Genomic DNA, 22923 nt, shown 5'->3' with positions numbered 1-22923 from the left:
TTTCTCTATAATTTTCCTTCAATTCGCTCGCTAAACTTATTCGACGAAGAATGGCGCTTAAAATTAAATAAAAACATCAACGACGCGCTACTTTACGAACGGTCGATTGTTCGTATAATTTAGGAAATCCGCACGCAAGGCGACCGTTTCGGAACGTAACAAATCAACGACCCGTGCCTCGTGATTCTCTATAAAGATAAGGGCAATCGTGTTCACGCGCCAGATATACAAGGGTTGGACGAGAAACGAGAAATAGGGACGCAACGAAGGATCAGGGGAACGATGCATTGACTTACTATCGATACTTAATAGCCGTTTCCATGTATTTCTATTCCACCGTCGAGCGCGGCAGGAACTACCCTACAGGGTGGTTACTTTTTTCTCCATGATATATTACACGAGGATCGGTGCTTTAAAATGAGAAATTTGTATGGCAAGGGGGGTGGCTGCGAACGATCGAAGGCGGCAAAACGGTGATCGCGTCGTCGTTCGTTTTCCCGATCGAGCGTTGTCGATTCTTCGGTAGCGAGTCGCGTGCTCCGAATTTCCGAGCCTGAAGAAGGTCCATCGGTAACCGTCGAACAGACGTCTAACGAGATCCACTTTTCAGACGAACCGGACGAAAGGGTAGGATCTGGCGCGACCGTCCCGCATCGTTATCGTGATCGTTGCAAAGAATACATCGTAGTGGAAGAGGCATCGAGAAAGCTCGTTCATCGGTGAATCGATCTTTGCGGTTGGCGACTTTGAGGCAATTGCGGCGTTTGCGGTCTCGAGACTCCGTCCGATCGACCGTCTTTCAACGAACGCGTACGATTTGTCGCATTCTCGTGGCTTTCAACGCGGTCGTTGTTAAATCGTCGATCGGCTTTGAAAACGCTGCTCGTTGTTGCTGTCGCGTCTTTCGGCGGTTCCGTGTGAAAGCAGGACGCTTCGTTCGACGAGCAAAAAAAACGGGAAATGATGTTACAACGGGACGGTTCCGGAGAATCTCCAGCTTAGAATAGCGAGGATTCCGCAAATTTGACTGGACAAAAAGATTTGATAGGTCGTGCTGTGTCTCGCGAATATCGCCAACGAAAGCAGCAAGACGACGTAGATCGTGGTGTTGATCAAACGGCAGGAGCACGAACTGGCCGATGGAAACACGCCTATTCCACGCCTGACGATACTTCGAACTAGAATCGACGCCTCTTGGATGCGTTGCCGAAGGCTGTCGGTTCCCGCGGAGATCGACCTGTATCTCGACGTTACTTCGCAGATAATTTCTTCCGTAGTTTGGATCTGTTTCTCCTCCATCGTCTGCGTCGTTTCCTCTTGCTTGGCTCGCGGAAGGCACGTATCGTCCGTGCTCTGGTCTCGCATCGTTCTTCCACCGTCCGATCTACCACGAGCGGCGATCGCCGGTGACGATTCCTTTTTCCATTTCCGCGCCGTTTTCGAGCAAACGTTCTGTATCGATTTCATCAGCTGATCGTCGCCGATCGGCGCTGCTTCCAACTCCTGATCGTTCGCGAAGATCGAGAACAGATCTTCTTGGCGGAGCCTCGATCGAACGCACGGTGGAAGTTCCTCTAAAATCGACATGACGTTTTCAACGCAGGTTCTTCGACATACTCTGCTCTGTGGATTGCACGGTCCCGGACACTCGGTGAATTGATCGGCACGTCGGGACGAATTCATCCTTTGCTCGTGCGAGGACGACGAATCCGGTAAAAATCCAAAAGCGTAGCGTTCCTCGTGAAGCGTAACGAAACGGTTTAGAAAAGTCGGTGCACTTGGCCGCCGATCGAAGCTACGTCAACGAACACGCGCATCTGTCCGACGCGTGCGCCTCGACGCTGGAGGTGTTGAAAAGTTGACTGCATATAACGAGGTTCAAGGGTGACTCGCTCGTAACGAAGCTTGAAAGGCCTGCGGGCGCTCCTTTCAATCAAACCGACTAGTTAGACGCGCCTCTACGTTGCTTTCTAACTCGAGAACTCACCACACGCTTCCAACGAGAATCGGTCGTGCCAGGAACCTCCGGACGCGTCGTCGCTCTTTCCTCTGCGTGTTTTCGCAACTTCACGAACGCGCGGTTCTCGTTGCGCAAACGCTTCGATACGGTTCGTCGATCATATACATTTTTTTTCTCGTTTTTTTTGTTTTTCTTTTTGGTATCCTTCTCGCGATCGGTCAATTATTACGCGCGGTTGAGCCGCGGTTTTCCATTTAGTCGAGGTTAAACGTCGAATTTTCTATCGAACGAGATCGTAAGAACAAGAGAACGATCGGCAACTTCAGCGCAGTGCCTGTAACTATGTACATGGTTGCGATTAGGCGTGCGCACGGTTCTCTTTCCGAACGTCGATCACCGAGATAAGCAAAAAACGTTCGTTCGCTTTTCTTTTTTTTTTTTTCAGACGAATGTTCCCGACCTGTCGCGTATCGTTCAGCGGATTAAAATCGGAAGGCAGGTACGCGGTGTTGATGGACATCGTGCCAGTGGACAACAAACGATACCGATACGCGTACCATCGTAGCTGTTGGTTGGTCGCGGGGAAAGCGGATCCACCGGCGCCGGCGCGGCTCTACGTTCACCCGGACTCACCGTTTACCGGGGATCAGCTACGAAAGCAGGTGGTCTCGTTCGAAAAGGTCAAGCTGACGAACAACGACATGGACAAGCACGGCCAGGTAAGAAAGTTCGCGAGCAACCGCCTGATCGCTTGTTCGTGCACCCTCGTAAAGCTGGTATGCACGTGGGTCAAATATCGATCTCGGCGGAACAATCTACCTCTGTGTTTTGACGAGCGCGCTTCGCATTTTTACGACTGTGAAATTCGAACGAAGTTCGTCGGGTTCGCGGGTCGGACCGGACCGAACCGGGAACGGGAACGGGAACGGGAACGGGGCGGCCACGACGTTTGCTTCGGTCGACCAGATTCTGCGAGATCGAGCGGCGATCCAAACTAGCCAGACATTCGCGTTATTTATCGCTAAATTCACACATTCGCGGGTTTCTTCGAATGTGGTGAACCGGTGATCGGATCACGGGACGTGCGCATACGTTGCTCGAGAATAAGACGAAAGATTTAACGAACGACCAGTGCCAACGACGTCGACAATGCTCACGGATTACAGTGTCATTTTTCACCGGTAGAATCGCGCAGTTTCGCTCTGCTTCGAGGCATCGAAGACGTCGTTGACGAGATTTCGGACGTTCGCGCGCACCGAAAATGGCCTCGTAAAACGAATACGCGACGTTACCGGGCACGTAGGCGTGGCGTTATCGTCAACACTGCTCGTTAATCGTGGGCGTCGAAGCTGCCAGCGCGTGAAACGTAATATTCCGTCGTCGTCGTCGTCGTCGTCGTCTTCGTCTTCGTCGTCGTCGTCGTCGTTCTTATCGTACTCGCGTACATCGATCGCGATGCTCGACAGATCTGTTTCCTTTTCGTCGTGCACTGGCGCCAATTGCAAACGGCTGGAAGAGACGAGACGCTGGAAATTTTCTCGAGTCGATAAAAACTGTGATTCGGACAGGCGTCGGTGGCTAGGTGGTAGCAGAGCCGAGTGCGTTTCTTTCGGGCTCGCAGAAATATCGCAAGCATAGGAGGTTTACGTCGTAAAAAGTATAACTGTATGGCGAAAAGAGAGTAACGCGGGAAAAGAGCGTAGATCCGGGGAGAGGCGAGAAGCAAACGAGGGTCGCGCGAACCGTCCACTCGCGGACTGGCCATAATGTTACGAGCATTATAGGCGGTTGGTGGTAGTGTCTGTCGTAGGTGGTGTGTATAGTAGGCACGACGGCATGCCTATAAGCTAATAAATTGAATGGATGTTTGCCCGGAGCTTTTGTCATGATGATCACGAGTAGCCCACGCCTGGCCTGTTGAGCACCTTTTGAATCTCTCTCCGCCAGCCTGTTCCCGTCTCTCGCGCGCGCCTCCTCCACCTCGACAACCTCGCGCGCTCGCTTCCCGACACTTTCTTTCGCTTTCGTGCGCGCGTATACCTTCGCTGATCCGTGTTACGTTCCGGTTCGTACCGAAATGTTCCGTTCCGATCCTTATCTGTCCGCGATATCGCGCATCGACATTTCCAAGTTGGCGTACAGTCAGTATCCCTGAAAGCAGCACGACTGCGTTTCCTTCTCGACAGCCTGGAACGATCAGTGTGGTTGCGCACCGGACGAACACACGTCTGCATCCATCTACACTAATTAGACGTTCGTTAACACCGACGTTTTACGGCAATGAACGATTCCGTTTTGCGACGTTCTCGCTATACCTGCGTATTTACCTGGCGGTCGTTTCATCCATTACGCGTTCTGCACCGCGAATTCTTCCAGAGAGAGAGAGAGAGAGAGAGAGAGAGGAAGAGAAAGAGAGACTGTAACCACGAATTCGACGGGGTGTCGTCGTTCTTCGAACGCGCGTTACGCGCTGCGTTACGTACTCGTACATGCGGCGTCGTACTACCGCTGTGCCGCATTGTAGCGACACGTGCATCTCCAGAAATGCATTTTTCAGCGGAGACGCGAGAAACCTTGGCGCATAAAGGATAGGCGTACGTAGGTGAATATACATGTAAAGCATGGCGGAGAGCAAGTGCGAAGGAAAGAAGCGGGCTAAAAGAAGGAAGGAAAGGAAGGAAGAAAGAAAGAAAGAAAGAAAGAAAGAAAGAAAGAAAGAAAGAACGAAAGAAAGAAAGAGAAGGAAAAAAGGCTAGGCAGGCGAGTGTCGAGGAACAGACACACCGGTTAAAAGCAGTCGTGGTGAGCGGAGTCGAGCCAGGAGAGCCGGGAGAGCTGGGAGAGCCACGCAACGCCAGTCAACTCTCAACTCGACGACTCAAGTGGTAGGGAACATTCCTTCGCTACGGCCACTATTTCATCGTTTCGTATGACGCGATATTATAAGACCCCCGCCTGCGTGTTGGCTACTACACGGTGGTCCAAAAGCAAGCATCCACCTGCGACGACGAGTCGTCTTGTACGATACCTGTAGGGAGATACGTTGCCGCGCGCCTCTCCCGCTACTATTCCCCAATGCTGGCCTCACCGGTCTGCCGATCCACCGATATTTTTCTCCAGTTTAAATCTAAATTACCGTGGAAACGGTACACCGTGCGCTCCTACGCTCGGCAACTGCGACGATTTTTGGGACGACCGGGACGGCAAAGTCGAACAGAACGCGCAAAGAGATCGAGTTTCGACTTTGCTTCTCTCCTTCTCTTTTTCTCTCTTTTTATTTTTCTCTTGTTTCTTTCTTTCTCCGATCGAGGATCCGTGACTCGGACAAAAAACGGCAGCAAAAATCCGACCGTCGAATTCTTGCGTCTTGTCATCGTCGTCGTGCGCGCTTTTGACATTTCCCTTCTAAATACGTAACGAACCGAAAGCGACACGGTTCCGTTCCGTTTCTACCGTGTGATCGACGTTAATACCATCGGGAGAAATATTTCGCGTCGCTACAACGATCACGAGAACGGGACGAGCATCGGCATCAAAAGATATTAATAATTTCTTAACACGGCGCGCTTTTAGCGCCGCGGATACCAGGAAGCTTTAGTCAGCCGTAATGTTGAGATTAAAAATGATTTATGATACATCGAACGAGGAGATAGCGAATATCCAATTGGAATTTATGATGTAATTGACTAAACGGCAGATATAATAGCAAGGCGCGACTAATACGAGTATATTCGATGAAACCGTAAAGCTCATTATCATCGACGTTGCTACTTTGTAACCGAGTAAATCGTTTTCATCTCTCTAATAAAATTAGACTAATCTTCCGATGTCTGGATCGGCGAGTCGCGTTATCGGGCTCGGATAAAAATAGGCAAAGTACGTTGCAAGACGCGCCGTACACGGTCCTTGCAAACCGACGATTCTCACGATCATGCGCTCAATGTCCTTTAGGCTGACGTCAGGTATTAAATTTCGTGCCTCTAAGTAGAAATCCAGCAAGGCGATAGGGCTGACGGAGGAAAGACAGAAAGGGTCGATACGTTGAATTATTTTATTCGCGTCTCGTTGTCCTACGCGGCGCGTTACGCCTCATTCGTCCGGGCGGAAACTCGCGCGCGTTGCTCTTTGCGCGAGAGAAGAAAATCGCGCGAAGAAAAATCGGTGGAGACGAAGGGAAGAACAGAGGGACGACGCGTCGTCGAAACGATCGTCGAAAACGAGGAAATCGGAAATCGGTACGAAATAGACGCGATGCGTCGGTCGCGCGAGCACACGCTGTTACGAAGAAATCGGTGTACGTTCGGTGGCATCCACACGAACAGTCGAGCGAACAGAGTAGAGCAAATTGGAGTTCTGACAGGTTGCAGTGGGGTGTCCCACTATCCAACGGTGCAGAGAAAACGGATAGGGGCACCCCAGGATCCCAGACACCTATAATCGTACGGGCATAAAGTTGCCCGCTTGGAAACCTACGGTTCGGTCCACGGGGCCGCGCCGCGCCGCCGTACTCGTTATCCGGACTCGAATTAAATTCGAGACCTTTTCCTTTTTCTCTGCTCCATCGAGAGAACACAATCTTGCACCCGAAGGAGACGGGAGGACGTCGCGCGGTGCGATATCGAGAATATAACGTTGCTCGTTTAACATTCGTCCTTGCACCATCGTGCGACGACGCGACGAATGAAAAATTTATAAGCTATTGCATAATCGTAAATCACAACGCCGCGCCGGGATATTAACAACGACCTCTCTCTGCCTTTGCAAATATATACACGCTTGCGCGAATCGCGTTCGTATTGTTTCCTTTATCGATGTCGCAACAGGCCGGATTCACGTTGAAATTCGAGCGAACAGACGTTTGCCTGCCGGTGTTTAGGCAGAACGTTTGTAAACGCGTTGCAATTTGACAATACGAGCGCCGATAATTCGGTAAAGCGAAAAGATATGGATGCAACGCGGCTGAAAATAAATAGTCACGTAAAGCAGCGTTGCGAAAGAGAAGGAAACGGTTCGTGGCCAACGCGGGGATATTAATTTCATGGTATACCGTTGCGTTATAAAAATAAATTACGAGCGAGAAACGAGCCGTCCCGGCTGCCGGATTAAGTAACGAAATGTTCCGAGGACATTTCCATCGGAACCGACCGCGGCCGCGAGCCAGCCAGCGTCGATCGTTCGTTCTCGACCGACAGCTATCGGTCGTCGACGGGTATCGTGGTCGAGCGAGCCGGTGCAAGGAGAAAAACGACTATAAATCGCACATGTAATACCGCTATCAACGTACATTACATGGATGCCGCGTTGTTTGATAAATCGCTAGATGCAAATTGCGTGCGTCCGACGATGAGAGTGGATTGGATTCGGTTTCTCGAGTATACGCGATTAGCGTATAATCGGTGTGTACCGACTGCTATTTACCGCGACAATTTCCATTTATCGGAGTAACGCGAACGTAAGGGTACGTCGCGCATCCTTAAAAATCCCTGGTAACGGCGATATCGCGCGACTGAAATTGCTATTCCGTCGACGAGCAAATACTCGTAATCGTAAAGCGGAAGAGTTAACGCTACGTTAACGTATCGCCGGAGCGTAAAAAGGATTTTCTCGTCGAGGTTCCGTGGAAACGCACAACGAAAAATTAAGACGTTCGTTCGATCGTCGCACCGAACGACGCGACAACGCGCCTCGAGGACAGCCTGTCGCCTGAACGAGGAATTTCGTTTTTCGCGCTGTCGGTGTCTGGCGTAGCCGCTGCGCTTCGCGTCGTGCCGCGCCGCGCCGCGTCGGGTCGGGGAGTGTCTGGTGGCGCGTCAACGCGCGATGCCAGCCGCAGATATCCCGGATATATTTTCAACGATAATCTGGTCGCTAATAAAAATCCTGTTTAATATCGCATCCCCGTGCGTTCTACGATACCATAACGTTCCACGCTCTTATTGTTAACGAGAAACAGGGACACGATTTAAGCGCGTGTTTCGAGCCGGGGCAGCTCGAAGCGAAACGGGCACATAGAAGAAAAGCAAAGGGACGAAGAGCGCGAGCGTGAAACGAACCGCGCGATTCGAGTCCACCGACCACGAGACTATCGATTGGACGAGATCGAGGGAAAACGGAATGCGCGTAAGCGTACGACCACCACGTAGGTCGACCAAGAAGTCGTAGACGGACGTGGAAAATTCGAGCGAACGTTTTGCGCGAATGTCGCGATTATGTCGAGCAACGTTGATGTATCTGGAGTAGAGCATTCCGCAGGCGCGATATCTACGCGAGAAACTTGTTTCATCGTGGCACATTGTTCGAGACAGGAAATCGATACGCGAGTTCTCCGGTTCCATCGGCTGTAACTCGGTGTTCCCCCGGTTAATGTTAAAGTTGCTCGCACGGAAATGATAGACGCGTCGCTAAAAGTTGAAATTACAAGGTGCGCGGCGGATCGATCGGTGTACCGTTAACGTTAACGCTTGCTTCGACGCACGATGGAAATTTGGTGGCGGGGCTGGTTGAAAGGGACGAGGCGCGCGAACGCGACTCCTAGCGATCTAATCGCGGTCTCGGTTGATTTAGATTCGTTGGAATTACCTTGAATCGGTACCTGTTGCGAAAGTCGTAGTTGTATCGCGAGGTCGATTAGAAAATGAAACGGCGTTCTCTGGACGTAGCGCGGGATTCTCGCGATATAATTTCCGCCCTGCTATCGGTTATTAGATAAGTGATAAGTGATAAAGTGGCGAGAAAGATGACGGGGAAACGCGTGGCCGTTTATAAAACTTAGCGGCCGTCGTCGCCTATTAACGTTCGAAACGCAAACAGGATTTATACGACGCTTCCAGTTATTTCCGAGACGTTAATTAAGACTTTATAAATCATCGCGCGTATCCTCGCTGCTCTCAGCTCTTTTCCTCTTCTATTTTCAGATCGTTTTGAATTCGATGCACAGATATCAACCGAGGATACATTTGGTACGCTGTCGACAAACGGACGACAATAATCTTCGTATAAGCGATCTTCAGAAGGAGGAGCACAAAACGTTCATATTCCCCGAAGCAATTTTCACCGCGGTGACTGCCTACCAGAATCAGTTGGTGAGTATATACGTGGATACTAGTTACGTATACGAGCTTAGGTATTATACGCGAGACGTTGCTCGATTCGATCAGAAACTCGACTAATTTCGTAACACGCGTCGCTGCTCTCCGACAGCCGTAAAGCGCCACGGCGAACGCGGCCTACCTTTTTATCACGAAATTAGTCCAGTTTCTTCGCGGGTTACGAACGCGCGATTCCAAATGAGAGTCGGTAATTACCCAGCGTGAACCGATAATGTTGCAGATAACCAAGCTGAAGATCGACAGCAATCCGTTCGCCAAAGGTTTCCGAGACTCGTCGAGACTGACGGATTTCGATCGGTAGGTAGAACACACGCACCGAACGTGTCGTACTTACGTTTGCCAATCCAGCATGGTGGATCGATTCGTTTCGCGCATATTTCGAGCCGCGGCCGTGCGGTACGGTGCCGTGCCGTGCGAGCGAAGCGATCATTACGCGCCATTATAACGTCGGCACCTTAATCATCGTGCCGGCCGAATTATCGCGCGATCTTTTAGATCTCGTTAAAAGTGGAAATTTATACAACGCTAAATGTCGAAGGAGAGGCGCGTTTGATCCAGAATAAGCGTGCTCACGGACGCTCGATTTCCAGTTATCCGTGATCATCTATCTACATGAACGACGACGCACCTGCACTCGCACTCGCACTCGCGCTCGCACTCGCTCGCCTTCTCTCCTCTCCGCGTTTACGGCCGGGGCGGATACATGCGTGACAGAAAAGAACTTTTTCACCGGCCATGCGCCGCGTCAAAGGATTATCGTTAACAGCGACAAAGTAACGTTCCAATAACCGGCGTTACCATTAATCTTGACAGATGGACGCTACGTCGTTATCGGACATTACGTTCGTTGGCAAACAAACGATCTCGATTAATTGCAATTTCCTCGCTGTTCTGTCGCTCCCTTCCTTCGCCCCTCCCCACTCCCCGCTCCGGTGTTTCCTCTCTTTCTTCGTGTGCACGCACACTCTCGATATCCCTTTCGACGATTCCCACCACAGCTCCGAAATTCCAGGATATTCCAGCAGAACTTTCCGACTTGGGAATGGACGGCGTCGCTGCGCCGGGCCGTTACGCGACTGGAAAACTTCTCCCCGCGATTAAAACGATTATTCGGATCGTTTACGTTCGATTAACGAGTACGAACGACGCGACTACTTGCCTCGAACTACGCCCACCGAATCGTTAAACTCTCTCGCTCTACCGATATCCGAATCGCACTCGCGAAGGTTTTATGCAAATGGCCTACCGTGTGTATATCGTGCGTACGATGCACTGGCGTGTGCGAGCGAACGTGTTAGGTGCAGACGCGCGTCAGTGTGTACCGGAGAATCGATAACGACTACTCGATAAAGTCGTCTTGTCTCCGGCAGCACGCTCCTTCCCAACACTCGTGCTTTCGCCTCGCAAAAACGATATCGAGCTCTGAACGCACTCACTTAGCCGTACTTACATATTCATTTTTTCCTCGCCTTGGTTCGCATCGCATCGTATCGCCAGAGATCGCATCGGCAACGCGTCGCGGCCGCCGTCTGCCAAACACCTGCTTCGGGGTTCGTGCAAACGATGCGATTAAATAATTTGTTCGCTCGTAATGGAGCAACGATTAAAAGATTTTAGGGTCGGGAAGAACGCGCGCCGATCTAATTAGAAGAGTCGTTACCGGTATTATCGCCGTGCAGATTTGCAGAGGGACGCGATCTAATCGGCAGTCGGTCGCGACGTTTCGGATCTCGAGCACGAGGTGGGAAGATGAGGTGGACGAGCCGCGGACGAGAAACGGAAACGCGGACAAAGCACGGAGTTTGGGGCGACGAGTCACGAGAGAGCCGTATGCCTGACAGGAATTCTCGTTCTCTCGGGACCAGCGTACACGGTCGGGCGCGGCGCAGCTCGCCGGTAATCACGTGCAAATCGGAGGCGTGTTGGGGCTCAACCGGAAAGTCCTTCTCTCCGCTAATGCGTTCGACGCGATCTTCGATGCGCTTCCGAGAATGGAAGGGCGTGTTTCGAGCGTTTGGAAATTTTTCGTAAACGTCGAACCGAAGAGACGGGATCAGCGAAACGTCGAACCAGTTGGACGACCGTGTCCCGTGGTGTCTTTCTCGAAATTCGCCGACTTATCGCCGATGCCACGAACGAATTCTCCCTGGGAGAAAGAGCCACGGACCCGTCGATCGACCACGCTTTAATGACACGGCAGTTTGGAGAGGACGATCGTTTGAAAATCACAGTCCGCTCTAACGCGACCCTCCTCAAATCAGCACCTGCCTAACCGAGATCACGAAAAATCTTGCCCCGTCATTCCATCGTTCGGCTCACCACCGTTTAGACTTTACCCTTCCCAACGCGATAACATCTCGGACGCGATCGAAATTGCCAATTTTCCGAGAAAACGTCCTTCCGTCGCGAACGTCGCGGGAAAAGTCATCGCCGTCACAACGACGTTGACAACCAACGGCGGCGATCGAGCAAGCGCGATAAAATCGGCGAACGATTGACGACATACGCGTGATTTGAAATCGCGCACGAGCGCTCGACAAGAAAGAATTCGCGCGATACGAAAGAGAAAAACGGTCGTCTCGGCGCGGCGTGGCACGGCGGTTCGCGGCAGTCGTGTTCGGCTGCACGGATGCGGCTCTGGCGGCGTCCGGAGTTAATGAGAGAGCGGCCGTACGGGGCAATACGGCGCATGCTCCCGCCCACTTCACGCCGCCGCTGATAGATAGATGCCCCTTCGGCCCTTTCGCCCCTCTCTCCTTCTCACACCCTCGGCCTCGTCCTCACCCTCGCTCTCACCTTCGTACTCTCTCCTTCGTCTCTTTCTCTCACCCTCGCTCTCATCCCTCGCTCTTCTCCCTTTTCCAATTCGCTCTTCCTCTTTCCTGCTTCCCTCCTGCCGCAAAAGCCCGATCCTCTTTCTCCGTCGTCGCTGCCGCCGCCACCGCCGCCACCACCGCCATCATCGTGGCCGCGTTCGCCTACGTGGCCGCAAAAACCTCCGAAATCGTTCTTATAAAGATATTACGGTAACTGTGAAAATTTAAGAAGCACTTATAAAAACGTGACTGTGCCGTGCCGAGTCTCGCCTCGTCCTCGGCTTCACCGCGCTGCCGCCTTTCGTCTCTTCTCGTCTCGTCTCGTCTCGCTCCGACTGACCTTGCCTCGCAGGTCCAAATTTACGGCCAGCTGCCGCGTGAAACTCGAAATTGCTCGAACGTCGGGGCATCGAGACGTTCGTGAAAAACGTTCGAACGCACAAACGCGAGACACCGATTCGCTGGCCGGGGGAACGCGCCGTAACGCGGCAACCCGTGCGTCTCGACGAGATTCGGGGAAACGTCGCGTGGAAAAGCGAAACGAAGAACGAGCGAGATTCGCTCGGTGCACCGGAGAATCTCGGCGAAAGAACGGTCCTTTGTTCGTTTTCTCGCGTTGCCTCGGCTTTCGGCGCCGGATCCTCGACGAAAGGGGCGAAATCGGCGAACCGTTGATTCCTCGTCGTTTGCCGAAAGCGGAAAGCCGAAAGCCGAAAGTCGAAAAGAAGTGAAAAGGAGGAGGAGGAGGAGGAGGAGGAGGGTCGGTGGACGATGTCGGCGAGGATGCCAACGAAGGAGGAGAGAAGGGAAAGAGAGCGATTCCACGTTCTTCACTCTGCTGGTTCCGGAGGGCAAGGAGGGCAGGGCATTCATCTATATTAGCTTCGAGAGCGGACGGCCTGTCATTACCGCTGCCGCTCTGGCCTTCTTCTTCCTCTTTTTCCTCTGGCAAACTCTCCACTCTCCTTTTCTCTGTTTCGCGCGCGCTCGTCCCTCTCTCTCTCTCTCTTTTTCTCTCTCTGCCTCCCGGACGTCCTCGAGCGAGAGGAAGATCACCCTGCCTCGTTCCTCCGTTTCGCGTCCACCGGCAGAACTAGCAGCATCAACCCTCGGCAACTTGGACAGCTCTAACCGATACCCAAAGTCCTCCATCGCTCTGGCCCATTAGCCGGCCGCATTACCAAACTGCCAGATGGGGACGGACGAAGACGGAAAGACGAACGCGCGGCGCGAGTGCGACGCAGACGGAAGAAGAAAGGACCGGGGAAGCTTCGTTCGGTGGCCGAAGAACGCCGCGGAGCTAATAACCGCCGTTTAAAACGCGAAAACAAAGGTCTTGGCGTGCATCGTCGAGATTTTTTGGGAGGGGAGGGGGAGGTTTCGATGATGCGGATGGTGGCGGCGGTGTGGGTGTAACGGGAGCAAGAGGCGGTGTGAGAAATGGAAACGAGAACGGGAGAGGAGAGATCGGCGATCGAGAAAGACGAAGAAACGCGGAGTGGAGCGGTACGTACTAGCTGGGCCGACGCGTATATCGGCTGGCTATCCAACGCGTCAGGGTCATTACCGGATCATTACCTTCCATACCTACCGTGCGACGACGATGATGGGCGGCCGGCTTGCGAGCTCCGAGAGAGGAGTCGAAAGAGTGTCGGCCTCGCAGCGGTACGCGCGATCTTCGCTCGCTCGAAAGCGGCCGAGAGATCACTCACACTGGCGAGCTACTCGCCGTACGCGGCTTCCACGTACGATCGTCGGGCACGCACACGATCGCCGTTCAGGCTCGTACCTGTGACTCACACAGAACCGGCTCGATCGCGCGTCGGACCGCTCGGCGGCAGCCGGGTAAATTACAGGCTCGACCGTATTTTGCGTTGTTTTGTTGTTTTTCAACGCGCCGAAAGGAAATGAGCGAGCAAACGCGTCACGCCACCCCGAACCTGCTAATTTCTATTCATATTTTATGGCTATTAATTTCTTCACTGTTACACTCGCTCTTTCTCTGCCTATTTCTCCCTTTCTTTCCTCTCTTCCTCGCGCGCTCTACCCGTTTCGCCCCGACTTCTTTTCGAATCTTCTTACCCGTATTTCAGTGCGATCGCACGCTCGTTTCTCATTTACCCTTCTTCTTTTTCTCCCCATCTCCGTTCGTCTCTGGCTTCCCTCCTCTTCCCGTTCCCCTGCTTTTTCTCTCGCTTTTCCGACCACTCTCCGCGCACGCTTCGTCCTTTCACGCATTCCATTCGCCGTCTTTCTTCCCGTTTATACCCTGCGTATTCTCGTGCGTGCTGCGATCCATCCAGCACGGATTTCGCGTCCCGACGTTTCGCGAGAATCGAGAAGGACCGAGATCCGAGAGATCGAGGACCGAGCTTCACTCGTCCACGTCATTTTCGTTCATGGGATGCGTGCGATAGTAACCGAGGCGAGTAGAGAAAGAGAGAGAGAGAGAGAGAGAGAGAGAGAGAGAGGGAGAGAGAACGAAGCCGCGTTGCTCGATGAACTATCTTCGACCATCAGTGGGGTGTAACCTATTATTATCTACCACTTACCTAATGCCCTGTGTCAGCCTCGGGGTAGGCGGAGAATAACAGGCTCCCCGTTCGATGGAATCCCCTCCGCGCGCGCTCCGCTAATATCGCGAGCTCCGTTAAAACGCCGAAGCGTTTCGCGCGGTATCGAAAGCACGCTCGCGTCAACCGGAAACGCTTCGATCGATCGAGCGTCCGTTTCGACCTTATCCTCGCGAGAGAGGTTGCGCTCGGAATCGCGCGAGAAACGACCACGTACTTTCTCTTGCTCTACGTACGCATACGCGTCGCACGCAGCTTCGTAGGCCCTTGGTCGCGTCGTGACGATTCGCTCGGTCGGCGGATAGCGGAGAGCGAAGGAAATCACCGAGGAAAGCTCGATGCACGGGAAACGATCGACCACGCTCGGCTACGTTTCGAGCGACGTTCTCGATCCGTTGGGTAAAGCCGATCCGAGTATCGGATCGTTGTTTATAGATCGGCCATGTTCGAAGGGCGTAGCCGCGGTAGTCGTGGACACTTTAATGGGTAACAGCGGTGGCCTCTAATTAGAACGTTTGGAGCGTAACCGCGCCATTACGGGGAAAACGCAGACTCGTCAGATCGACGAGGAATATTTATTGCTCGGTGTAACAATTACAGGAGGGCCGGCATAGCACGAATAGTAATAGGCGACCGCCTCGGGCCGCTCTCCCGTCCTGGCCAACAACCGTAATTAGGGCTTTTATTGTCTGTACATAAGGAAGCTTTATGAAAACATTAAGGATATAATTCAAGGCCGGGAGGCTACGGCGCGTCGTGAATTGCAACCAGGGTTAATGCGTATAGAGATTCTCTGCTGCGTCATTTCCGCTTTGCGTACACAGGTGCAACGCTGGTAGTGCGCACGCGCGCGCGCCCGTGTCTGCGTCTGTCGCTGCGACGCGACGTTCCGCTCTGGCGTGCCGCTCGCCTTCGCGGCGCAGACTTCGCCACGGCGAACGCTCGCTGGTCGCGTTCCTCGTATACGAGCTTCGGATTCGATCGTACGTGACGACTAATAGAGTTCGGCCGTTTGACAGCGATATTTCAAAGGAACGAGAAGAGGAATGGCCGTGGACGCGGCGCGGCGGTGTGTGGTCCCGCACGTTCGAGCGGACGGCGATTAGCCCCGGGCCCCCTTCCCCCTAATCCTTCGCCTTTTTCAGCCGGGACTCGTTTCGTCCATCCCTTCGCTCTTCCTTCTTTCTTCCTTCCTGCGTGCTTCCCTCTCTTCGTTCGTCCGTTCGTCGTCCGCACGGTGCGTCTCGGTAGAACGCGCGTTTACGCTTGCGTGGCGCGGTGGCGGCTAAATGCTCGAGATTTCTCCCGTTCGAAAATCCCATTTCGTTGGCATCGTTCGTCCGATGGCGTTTCGCCGCGGTGGTCGACAATTCGCTACGGACCACAGTTTCCAGCTGATCCTACGAGACGCCGCGTCCTTCGGTGTCGCGTTACGCGTTAAGCAGGCTATAGTCGGCTGGTAACCGAGACTCGCGAACCAACCGCCTCGCCGGAGTCGTCGTCCCTCTTTCACCCTTCGCATCTCCCTCGCTTCGTTCTTTCGTTTCGCCCTTTTCCCCGCCCTTTCTTGCAATTTACACACACACACACACACACACACACGCGCGCGCGCGCAGGACGCGTTCTTTTTCTTCTCTCTCTCTTCCGGTGTCTCTCGTTTGGACTCGCGTTGTCTCTCGATCGTCGCGTTCGCTTCGATCGCCGGTCGTGATGGAGCTGTCGCGTGACGGCCCAACCGGCGATTTAAAGCGGTCTATACGAGAGTCGCTGGATAAACGACGGAGCAGATTGGACTCGTCAACGAGAGATCGAGGCAGCTTGCTCGGGATTAACGACACTCGATCGGATGGAGGTGAGGGGAAGGACCGTGTGGCTCGGAGGCGATTCAGAGCGAATGACGGGGCGCCGGACGAGAGAGAGCGTGAAAGACAATCTCCAGACGGTCCGAGGTTTGTCGGGCTTTCGGGGAACCACCGGATGATCGATACGAGGTATCATCGTCGAGGAGGCCGCGGTGAAATTATCCGACGAACTGCCGCCCCGGTGTCGGGTTTTCTTTTGGCCACTCGACGGTTGCCCGAGCCTACCGTCCATCGCCACCGAGATCGTTTTCTTCCAGATCAACGCGGGTGGGTCGGACACGTCGGGTGCCCGCCGAGCAACAGAGCGCCTTCTATTTCGAAAAGTTGGCCTTTGGATTTTCAGCATGGGAAATCTCTTGCTACTCGGAGGGAACGAGAGACGAAAAAGCCGACTATCGGCCGATCGGAGCCAAGCGTCTCGTCGTCGTCCACGGCGGTCACAATGAGGTCTTAATCACGTCGAGATAGTCCCAACGATAGTCGCACGATGTTTACGTACCACTCCCGCGTGTAATCACGAAAGTAGGAAATGACTATGCAACGCGCGCGCACGACTTCGCAATGATACCGACCATTAATTATCGCGAATATCACGCGAACGTCACGAAGAAGATGCCAGACATTTTGATCCGCGGCCAGCCAATAATTCGCTCGTTAGCGTCCTGCCAATACCGGCGACCGATCGTTTCCAACGTACAATCGGCCGTAATTAACCCTAATTAAGCTGGCGTCTAATGCACGAAATCATCCATCACGTTACCCCGCCGCGGCTCCAACTCCGCGAACGTCAATGAGAAACTGTCGCGTCGTCTTAATTATCCACGGACGCCGACCTTCCTCTTCCATCCGCTTATCTCGTTCGTCGTTTCTCTCTTTATCCGCGTGAAATCTCATCGATTCATTCCCCTCTAAATGCCACTTAATGCCGATAACGTCGATCGGTTAATCATGAGAACGCGTCTCGCTCCGTCTCCTCGTTCTTTCTCGTCCTCGTTTTTCAGTCGCACGCTCTTCGCGTTTTCTCGCCGCGATCGCCAGACTATTGTCTTTTCGCACGGCGAACATCGCGACCGAACGAAATTCATTTATTTGGAAGGATAGACTGCCATATAGTTGCTTGTAACGATGCTTGAACCGGAGCCGAAGCTAAGGATAACGCGACAACGAGAGAGAGAGAGAGAGAGAGGGGCGCGTGTCATAAACCAACGACCGGAACAAATTTCTTAGAAATGTTGAAAAGTCAACGTTATCGGCCACATCATCGTCGCGATTACACGTTGCGTGGCAATGGGGTCGGAAAAGCTCGAATCGCTTCTGAAGAAGCGAACGCGAGAAGTCGAAGGGTTACGTACGAAACGAGGTCACGCGTTAAGGTTCACTACAGCGGAGGATGATCATCAATAGCGTTATTCGAAACATTGAAAGGGAAAAGAAATACAATGAATTTTCTCCTATTTCTCAGCGTTAACGTTCTCGAGCTACGAAGTACACGATCGCGATTGTGATCTAGCATACGCGTAGGACACGAAAGTAGACAAGGTGGCTACAAATCGAAGAAACGTATATCGCGTTCGCTCAATTACCATATTATAGGTACTTAGATCGAAACGGGATCCGTACGACGCCTGCATAAAAGAATTTCTAAAGCCCCTACGGAAGACGACTGAGAACGAAAGCAAGCGTTTTGTTGGCGTTATTAACGCCACATGTAATACGTTTCTGTGTAAGGTAACCTGCGAGTCACGCGCGCTATCGATCGATGACACGGGCCAATCCTCTAGCAAGCGAGGAAACGAAAGTATGGTTTTTTTACGGCAGATACGCATCGCGCGACGCTTGATCGCATTAAGATACGTCTTGTTATCGATCGATAGATCTTTCAGCATCGGAGTAATTTTACGATCGCGAATAGCTCGAGACCGTCCGTAAACAGGATCGATTTCGACTTAAACACGAGTTTGTCCGTCTTTGGAAGAATTTATTTTTCTCGGCTAATCCCTTCCGCGCGTTGGTTTTCGGCTGTTTTCAGAGATCCGATGGAGCTGATGGAGCAACAGCTGGTGAGATGCGGCGTGGCGCCGGTCAGGTTGTACGAGCATCTCGCGATGTCGTCTCCGGCCGCGGCGGCAGCGGCCGCGGCTGCGGCAGCGGCAGCCGCCGCCCTCGGTGCTCAGCAGCATCAGCAACAACACCATCAACAGTCGCAGCAGCAGCAACAGCAGCATCAACAACAACAGCAGCAACAGCAGTCGCAGCATGAGAGCTCGGCTCACGCTTTGCCCCCGTGGATCGCTCCGTCGACGGCGCTCCTCTACGGAACCGTCGGCCAAACGCACCCTGGAACTAGGCCGGCGACCGGAACGACGTCTCCGTATCCGACCGCGGCGACTACCGCGTCTTTTCCCTACCCCGCGGCCCTGCCCTGGCCCTGGCAACCACCACCTCCCGTCGCCATGATATCGCGAAGATCTTCTCCTCCCAGCGCGACCGCCGCCTCCCTCAGGTACACCCCGTATCCTCCACCCGCGAGCACGCCTCCGCCATTAAGAACCCGTCCATCCACCCCCAATTAGCGATCCACCTCGGACGCTTTTCCTTAACGATATCGACGCGTTCTGCCAGCCTACTCGTTCTGTTGGTCGCGTCAAAACGATTTGGACAGTCGATGGAAGGTGTGGTAAACGCGGTGCAGCCAAAGAAGAAATCCTCGAGCCAAGGTTTTGCGCGTCGATCGGGGAAACCGTTGCTCTCTCGCGTTGCGCCCGGAAGCGTTCGCGTAGACGTTCTCGCGCCGATGATCGCATGTGCGGCTTTCGTCGATTTGTACAGAACGCCAGGCGTCAGGCAGTTCGGTTTCTCGTTCCCTCGACGTGCGAGGAGGAAGCATCCCGAGATCGTCATCGCTTCGTCCAGTGTTATTTAAGTTAGCTTTAGAGAAACGACCTGTACTTGTTTGCTCTCTGTGTACGCGTAATATAACCGGTAGACTGTCCGTCTTTAAATTCGGGAAGCTGGAGGGTTTGCGTTGTCTGTGCGCCGGAAAAATTCCCCCTTCCTTCCTTCCTCAATTCCGATCGATTTGTACATAAAATAAGCCGAGTCGAAAAGCGACGGAGAATGGACAAAGACTCGGCTATAGTTGTAATATATACCACGATAGTATTAACGCGTGTTTCCTCGAGACGGTGATCTTTGTACATAAAATCTTTTGTGGTAGCGAGTAGCGTAAACGACGTATTCACGATGTAGCACGGATAGAAATAAACGAATTTTCATTAAAACAGCTTCTTTCATTTTTCCGTTACCAGAGACGAGCGACGTCTCGTCCGTTTCCTTTGGAACGACGCGACCGCCGATGCACCGCGAGACCGAAAGAACGAACGAATTTTCGTTGGTAAAAACGGATCGTCGGTGTCGAACGGGTCGGAGGAAATTCGTCACGAAGCGAATGCTCGACGGCGCGGCGCGCACGTCCCGAGGCACGTCGTGGCCTGCTCATCGAGTGGCTCGTCACGCCAGCCAGGCTTCATCGCACCTCCAACTGCCGTGTAATTCCGTTATACCTATCTGAAATTAAATAAATTCATTTCACGGCCTGTCAACGAGCAATTATTTTTAGATGCAGCCACTTTAAGGCCGATTCGTTCCATGACTAACACCTCGCGACTCACGACTCACGGCCCACGACCCCTCGTCCGAACCCAGAAGCACGTCTCGTCTCGCGTATCGCGTATCCCTTGCCTGCCGCGTCCTACCACCGACACGAGAATCGCCACTCACCGGATCGCAAATAACCGTCCGATGCGTCGCTGTCGCTGTGTATCATCGCTATAATTCACGCGCACTCTATACATATATCGCCTCGAGTTACGTCGCCTTTCGAAACTTGAAGGCTGGCTGAGACACGGCCGGTAGTTCAGTCGAGTAGTAGGTACAGCCAAATTTATGCTGTTTCGCTATGGACGATCCGTCGAGAAACGCGATTATCGTCCTTGCTTTCCATTCGCAGTGATCCTGCAAAGCGAACGGTGTTGAGATTCGACTACCGGCCGTGTCCCAAGCGTCTTTAAATATCATCGATGGTTTAACGCGAGATCGCGAGGAAAGGCGTACGGAGGGAAAGAATGGAGCGGACTGCTGAAAGGAGCGTGGCTCGTGGGAAAGCAGATTTCGCCGTTCCGCGTAATCGAAGGAACATCCGGTGAGTGTGCAGCGGCGTATCGCGCGAAATCATCGGAGGACACGAAGTGTATCGTGTATCGGAGCGGCGCTGGAATCAACGCGTTCGAGCAGGAAGATAAGGAGCGAAAGAAGAAAAGAAAGGTTTCACCGGGGCGCGAAAGCGATCGTGTGTTGCGTCGTGATGGGTGGAGCGAGGTGAGAGAAACAGAGAGGCGGCTCCCAAGCTTGTAATTATGTTGATACGAATGATCTGCGGCTCGCCGCAAACCGACGAACAGAAGAAGGGAAGAAGGGAGGAAGGGGCGAAGGAGAGAAGAGAAGAGCGAAAAGAAGAAGCGCGGCGGAAGATGGAGAGCACGGGGTGGCGGAGCACGAGTGGAACGGGAGGTGGAGGAAAAGAAGGAAGAGAAGGATGAGATGGGGGCGGGGAGATGAAGCCTCTAGCGGTGTTCACCGGCTGCTCTCTACGTGGCCGTTTATCCCGATCCTCGTCGCTCCTAAACGAAGGAACCCTGTTTCGCGGGCCTCGCTTCTTCAACCACACGGACTCCAGACGGTTCTCTGCGTGTACCGACCATACGCGTTGCTCATCCCCACGCAACGAGTAAACGGCCTTTAGGACCGTGGCGAAACCAGTTTAAGTAGTTAAGCGTAGATGTAATTGATTTCCATTTTACGAGGCTCTCGGGGAAGACGCTCCACCCGCCACTGCCATCACCACCACCACCACCACCACCATCACCACCACCACCACCACCACCACCAATACCACCTCCGAGTATGCTGCCACCGCTATTGCCGCCGCCGTCCTCATAACCACCCCCACTATCGCGGTCTCTCGTGAACCGAGTTTGGCTTTCTCCGTTCGTATCCTTCGAACGCATCGATGCGCGTTATGACGCGTACAGGATTCGATCTCGCCGAATAGAATCGATTTCCCACGCCTCGTTTCGCCTCGGACATCGAACGTCGCAAAATTCTCGGCCCGGCGTTGTTCCATTTTCACGAGGGCGCGTCTCGATGCTCTTCTACTCTCGAGCGTAAACCGAAATTGGCCCGTTGCTGGCGCGCCATGGCCCGTACCACGATGTCGCCGTGATGAATTGGGCGAATGAATAATGAATGAGTCACGGGTGCACGAATCCAGGCAGCAGGCAAGCAGCCATCCAACCATTCAACCGGGCCGAGGACTAGCCCCGAGGATGTCACGGGACGTGGAAAGGATTTTAATGAAATTCAGTGACAGATGTCCGTCATTCGTAATTCTACCTCGGATCCGTTCGAATCTTTAATTTACGCCAGCGAAACGAAAACGCGATGCAGAGAGACGGAGAGTCGATTACTCGCGTGGTAGCGTTCGGAACGCGAGATAAGCGAGTTGGTCGCGCGAGTCAGATCGAGATCGAACGAGCCATGGTAAAGGTTAACGCACCATTAGGGAGCACTGGCCTTCTTCCTTCGTTCATCAACGATGAAACGATTAACGCGATGAAAGCGGCCATCTCGTCGATAGCCTCGCGTTTTCACGACGCGACCTCGCTTTGCATCGCTTTGCTCGTCCTACGCCAGCGAGCAAGAGAAGAAAATTCCGAGGCACGACGAGTAGACGCGAAACGACGCGTCGCAAAAGAAGGAGCGGAAGAAAAAGAAAGGGGCGGCCGTTGCGCGCGGTAACGTAGCAGGGAACGAGAGAAAACGGAGAAAGAGGGTAAGAGAGAGAGAAAGAGAGGGAGTCGCTGGAGAATATGTAAATTAGGAACTCCGTGTGAATGCGGAGATTTATGGCAGCCCGTACACATTTCTGGCCGCAATAAATATCAGTAAGTAGCGACGCGCGGGACCGTCCGGATCGAGTCCGACGCTCTTTCCAACGAGCTCGCGTATGAGCATACTGTCCCCCCTGTCCCTGCCCCTCTTCTCGCGCCCATTAATATCTCGACGATTTCTGAAAACTACGACGGTACGCGCGATGGTCGAACCGAGCTTTCTCCGAATCGACCCACGACTCGATCGAGAAAATTACGAGACCGAGCAAACGGCTACGCCAACGGGACGGTAGCAAACACCACGGGAGCCAGAGGAAAGGGAAAACCGGCGAGTCTCCGTGGGTGGCTACCGATTCCTTACCTTTTTCTTCGTTTCACCAGCGTACGCGCCTTCCTTCGTCGACGCAAACCTATCGCGTTCCCTCTCTCACGCGCCTCCTATTGCTTGCTCGCGAGCTACGATCGCCCCCTCGTTTCGGCGTTTCCGTACTCGTTCTCGTTCTCGATCTCGTTCTCGATCCCATTTCAACGGTCATTCATCGAACAGACAAAGGAGAGAGCACGTCGTGGCGCGTTTCCGCTTCCTCGACAAATCTTCGATCGGGACGTTGGCTGATGACGAGGCGACTGGGGGAAAAATCGTAAGCGGTCGCGA

The 22923-nt window shown here is 53.2% G+C and overlaps 1 protein-coding gene across 3 annotated transcripts in view; it reads left to right on the top strand.

Annotated features, from left to right (window-relative positions):
• The window catches only part of LOC126871723 (T-box transcription factor TBX20-like), a 42330-nt gene extending 22712 nt beyond the window's left edge, over positions 1-19618 (top strand). For 2 of the 3 annotated variants that reach the window (XM_050630852.1, XM_050630851.1), the window contains exons 3-6: positions 2406-2679; positions 8875-9042; positions 9290-9366; positions 18350-19618. In XM_050630852.1, the coding sequence (XP_050486809.1) occupies positions 2406-2679; positions 8875-9042; positions 9290-9366; positions 18350-18893 (1063 nt within the window). In that variant the 3' untranslated portion in view covers positions 18894-19618. The remainder of the gene's footprint in view (positions 1-2405; positions 2680-8874; positions 9043-9289; positions 9367-18349) is intronic. The other variant, XM_050630850.1, reaches the window with a different exon arrangement.
• Positions 19619-22923: the final 3305 nt, after the last annotated feature.

The sequence above is a fragment of the Bombus huntii genome, chromosome 12 (genome assembly GCF_024542735.1).
Source record: "Bombus huntii isolate Logan2020A chromosome 12, iyBomHunt1.1, whole genome shotgun sequence".
Taxonomy (NCBI): Eukaryota; Metazoa; Arthropoda; class Insecta; order Hymenoptera; family Apidae; genus Bombus; species Bombus huntii.
Note: the sequence above shows the minus strand (reverse complement) of the source record. Positions and strands in the feature narration are given on the sequence as shown.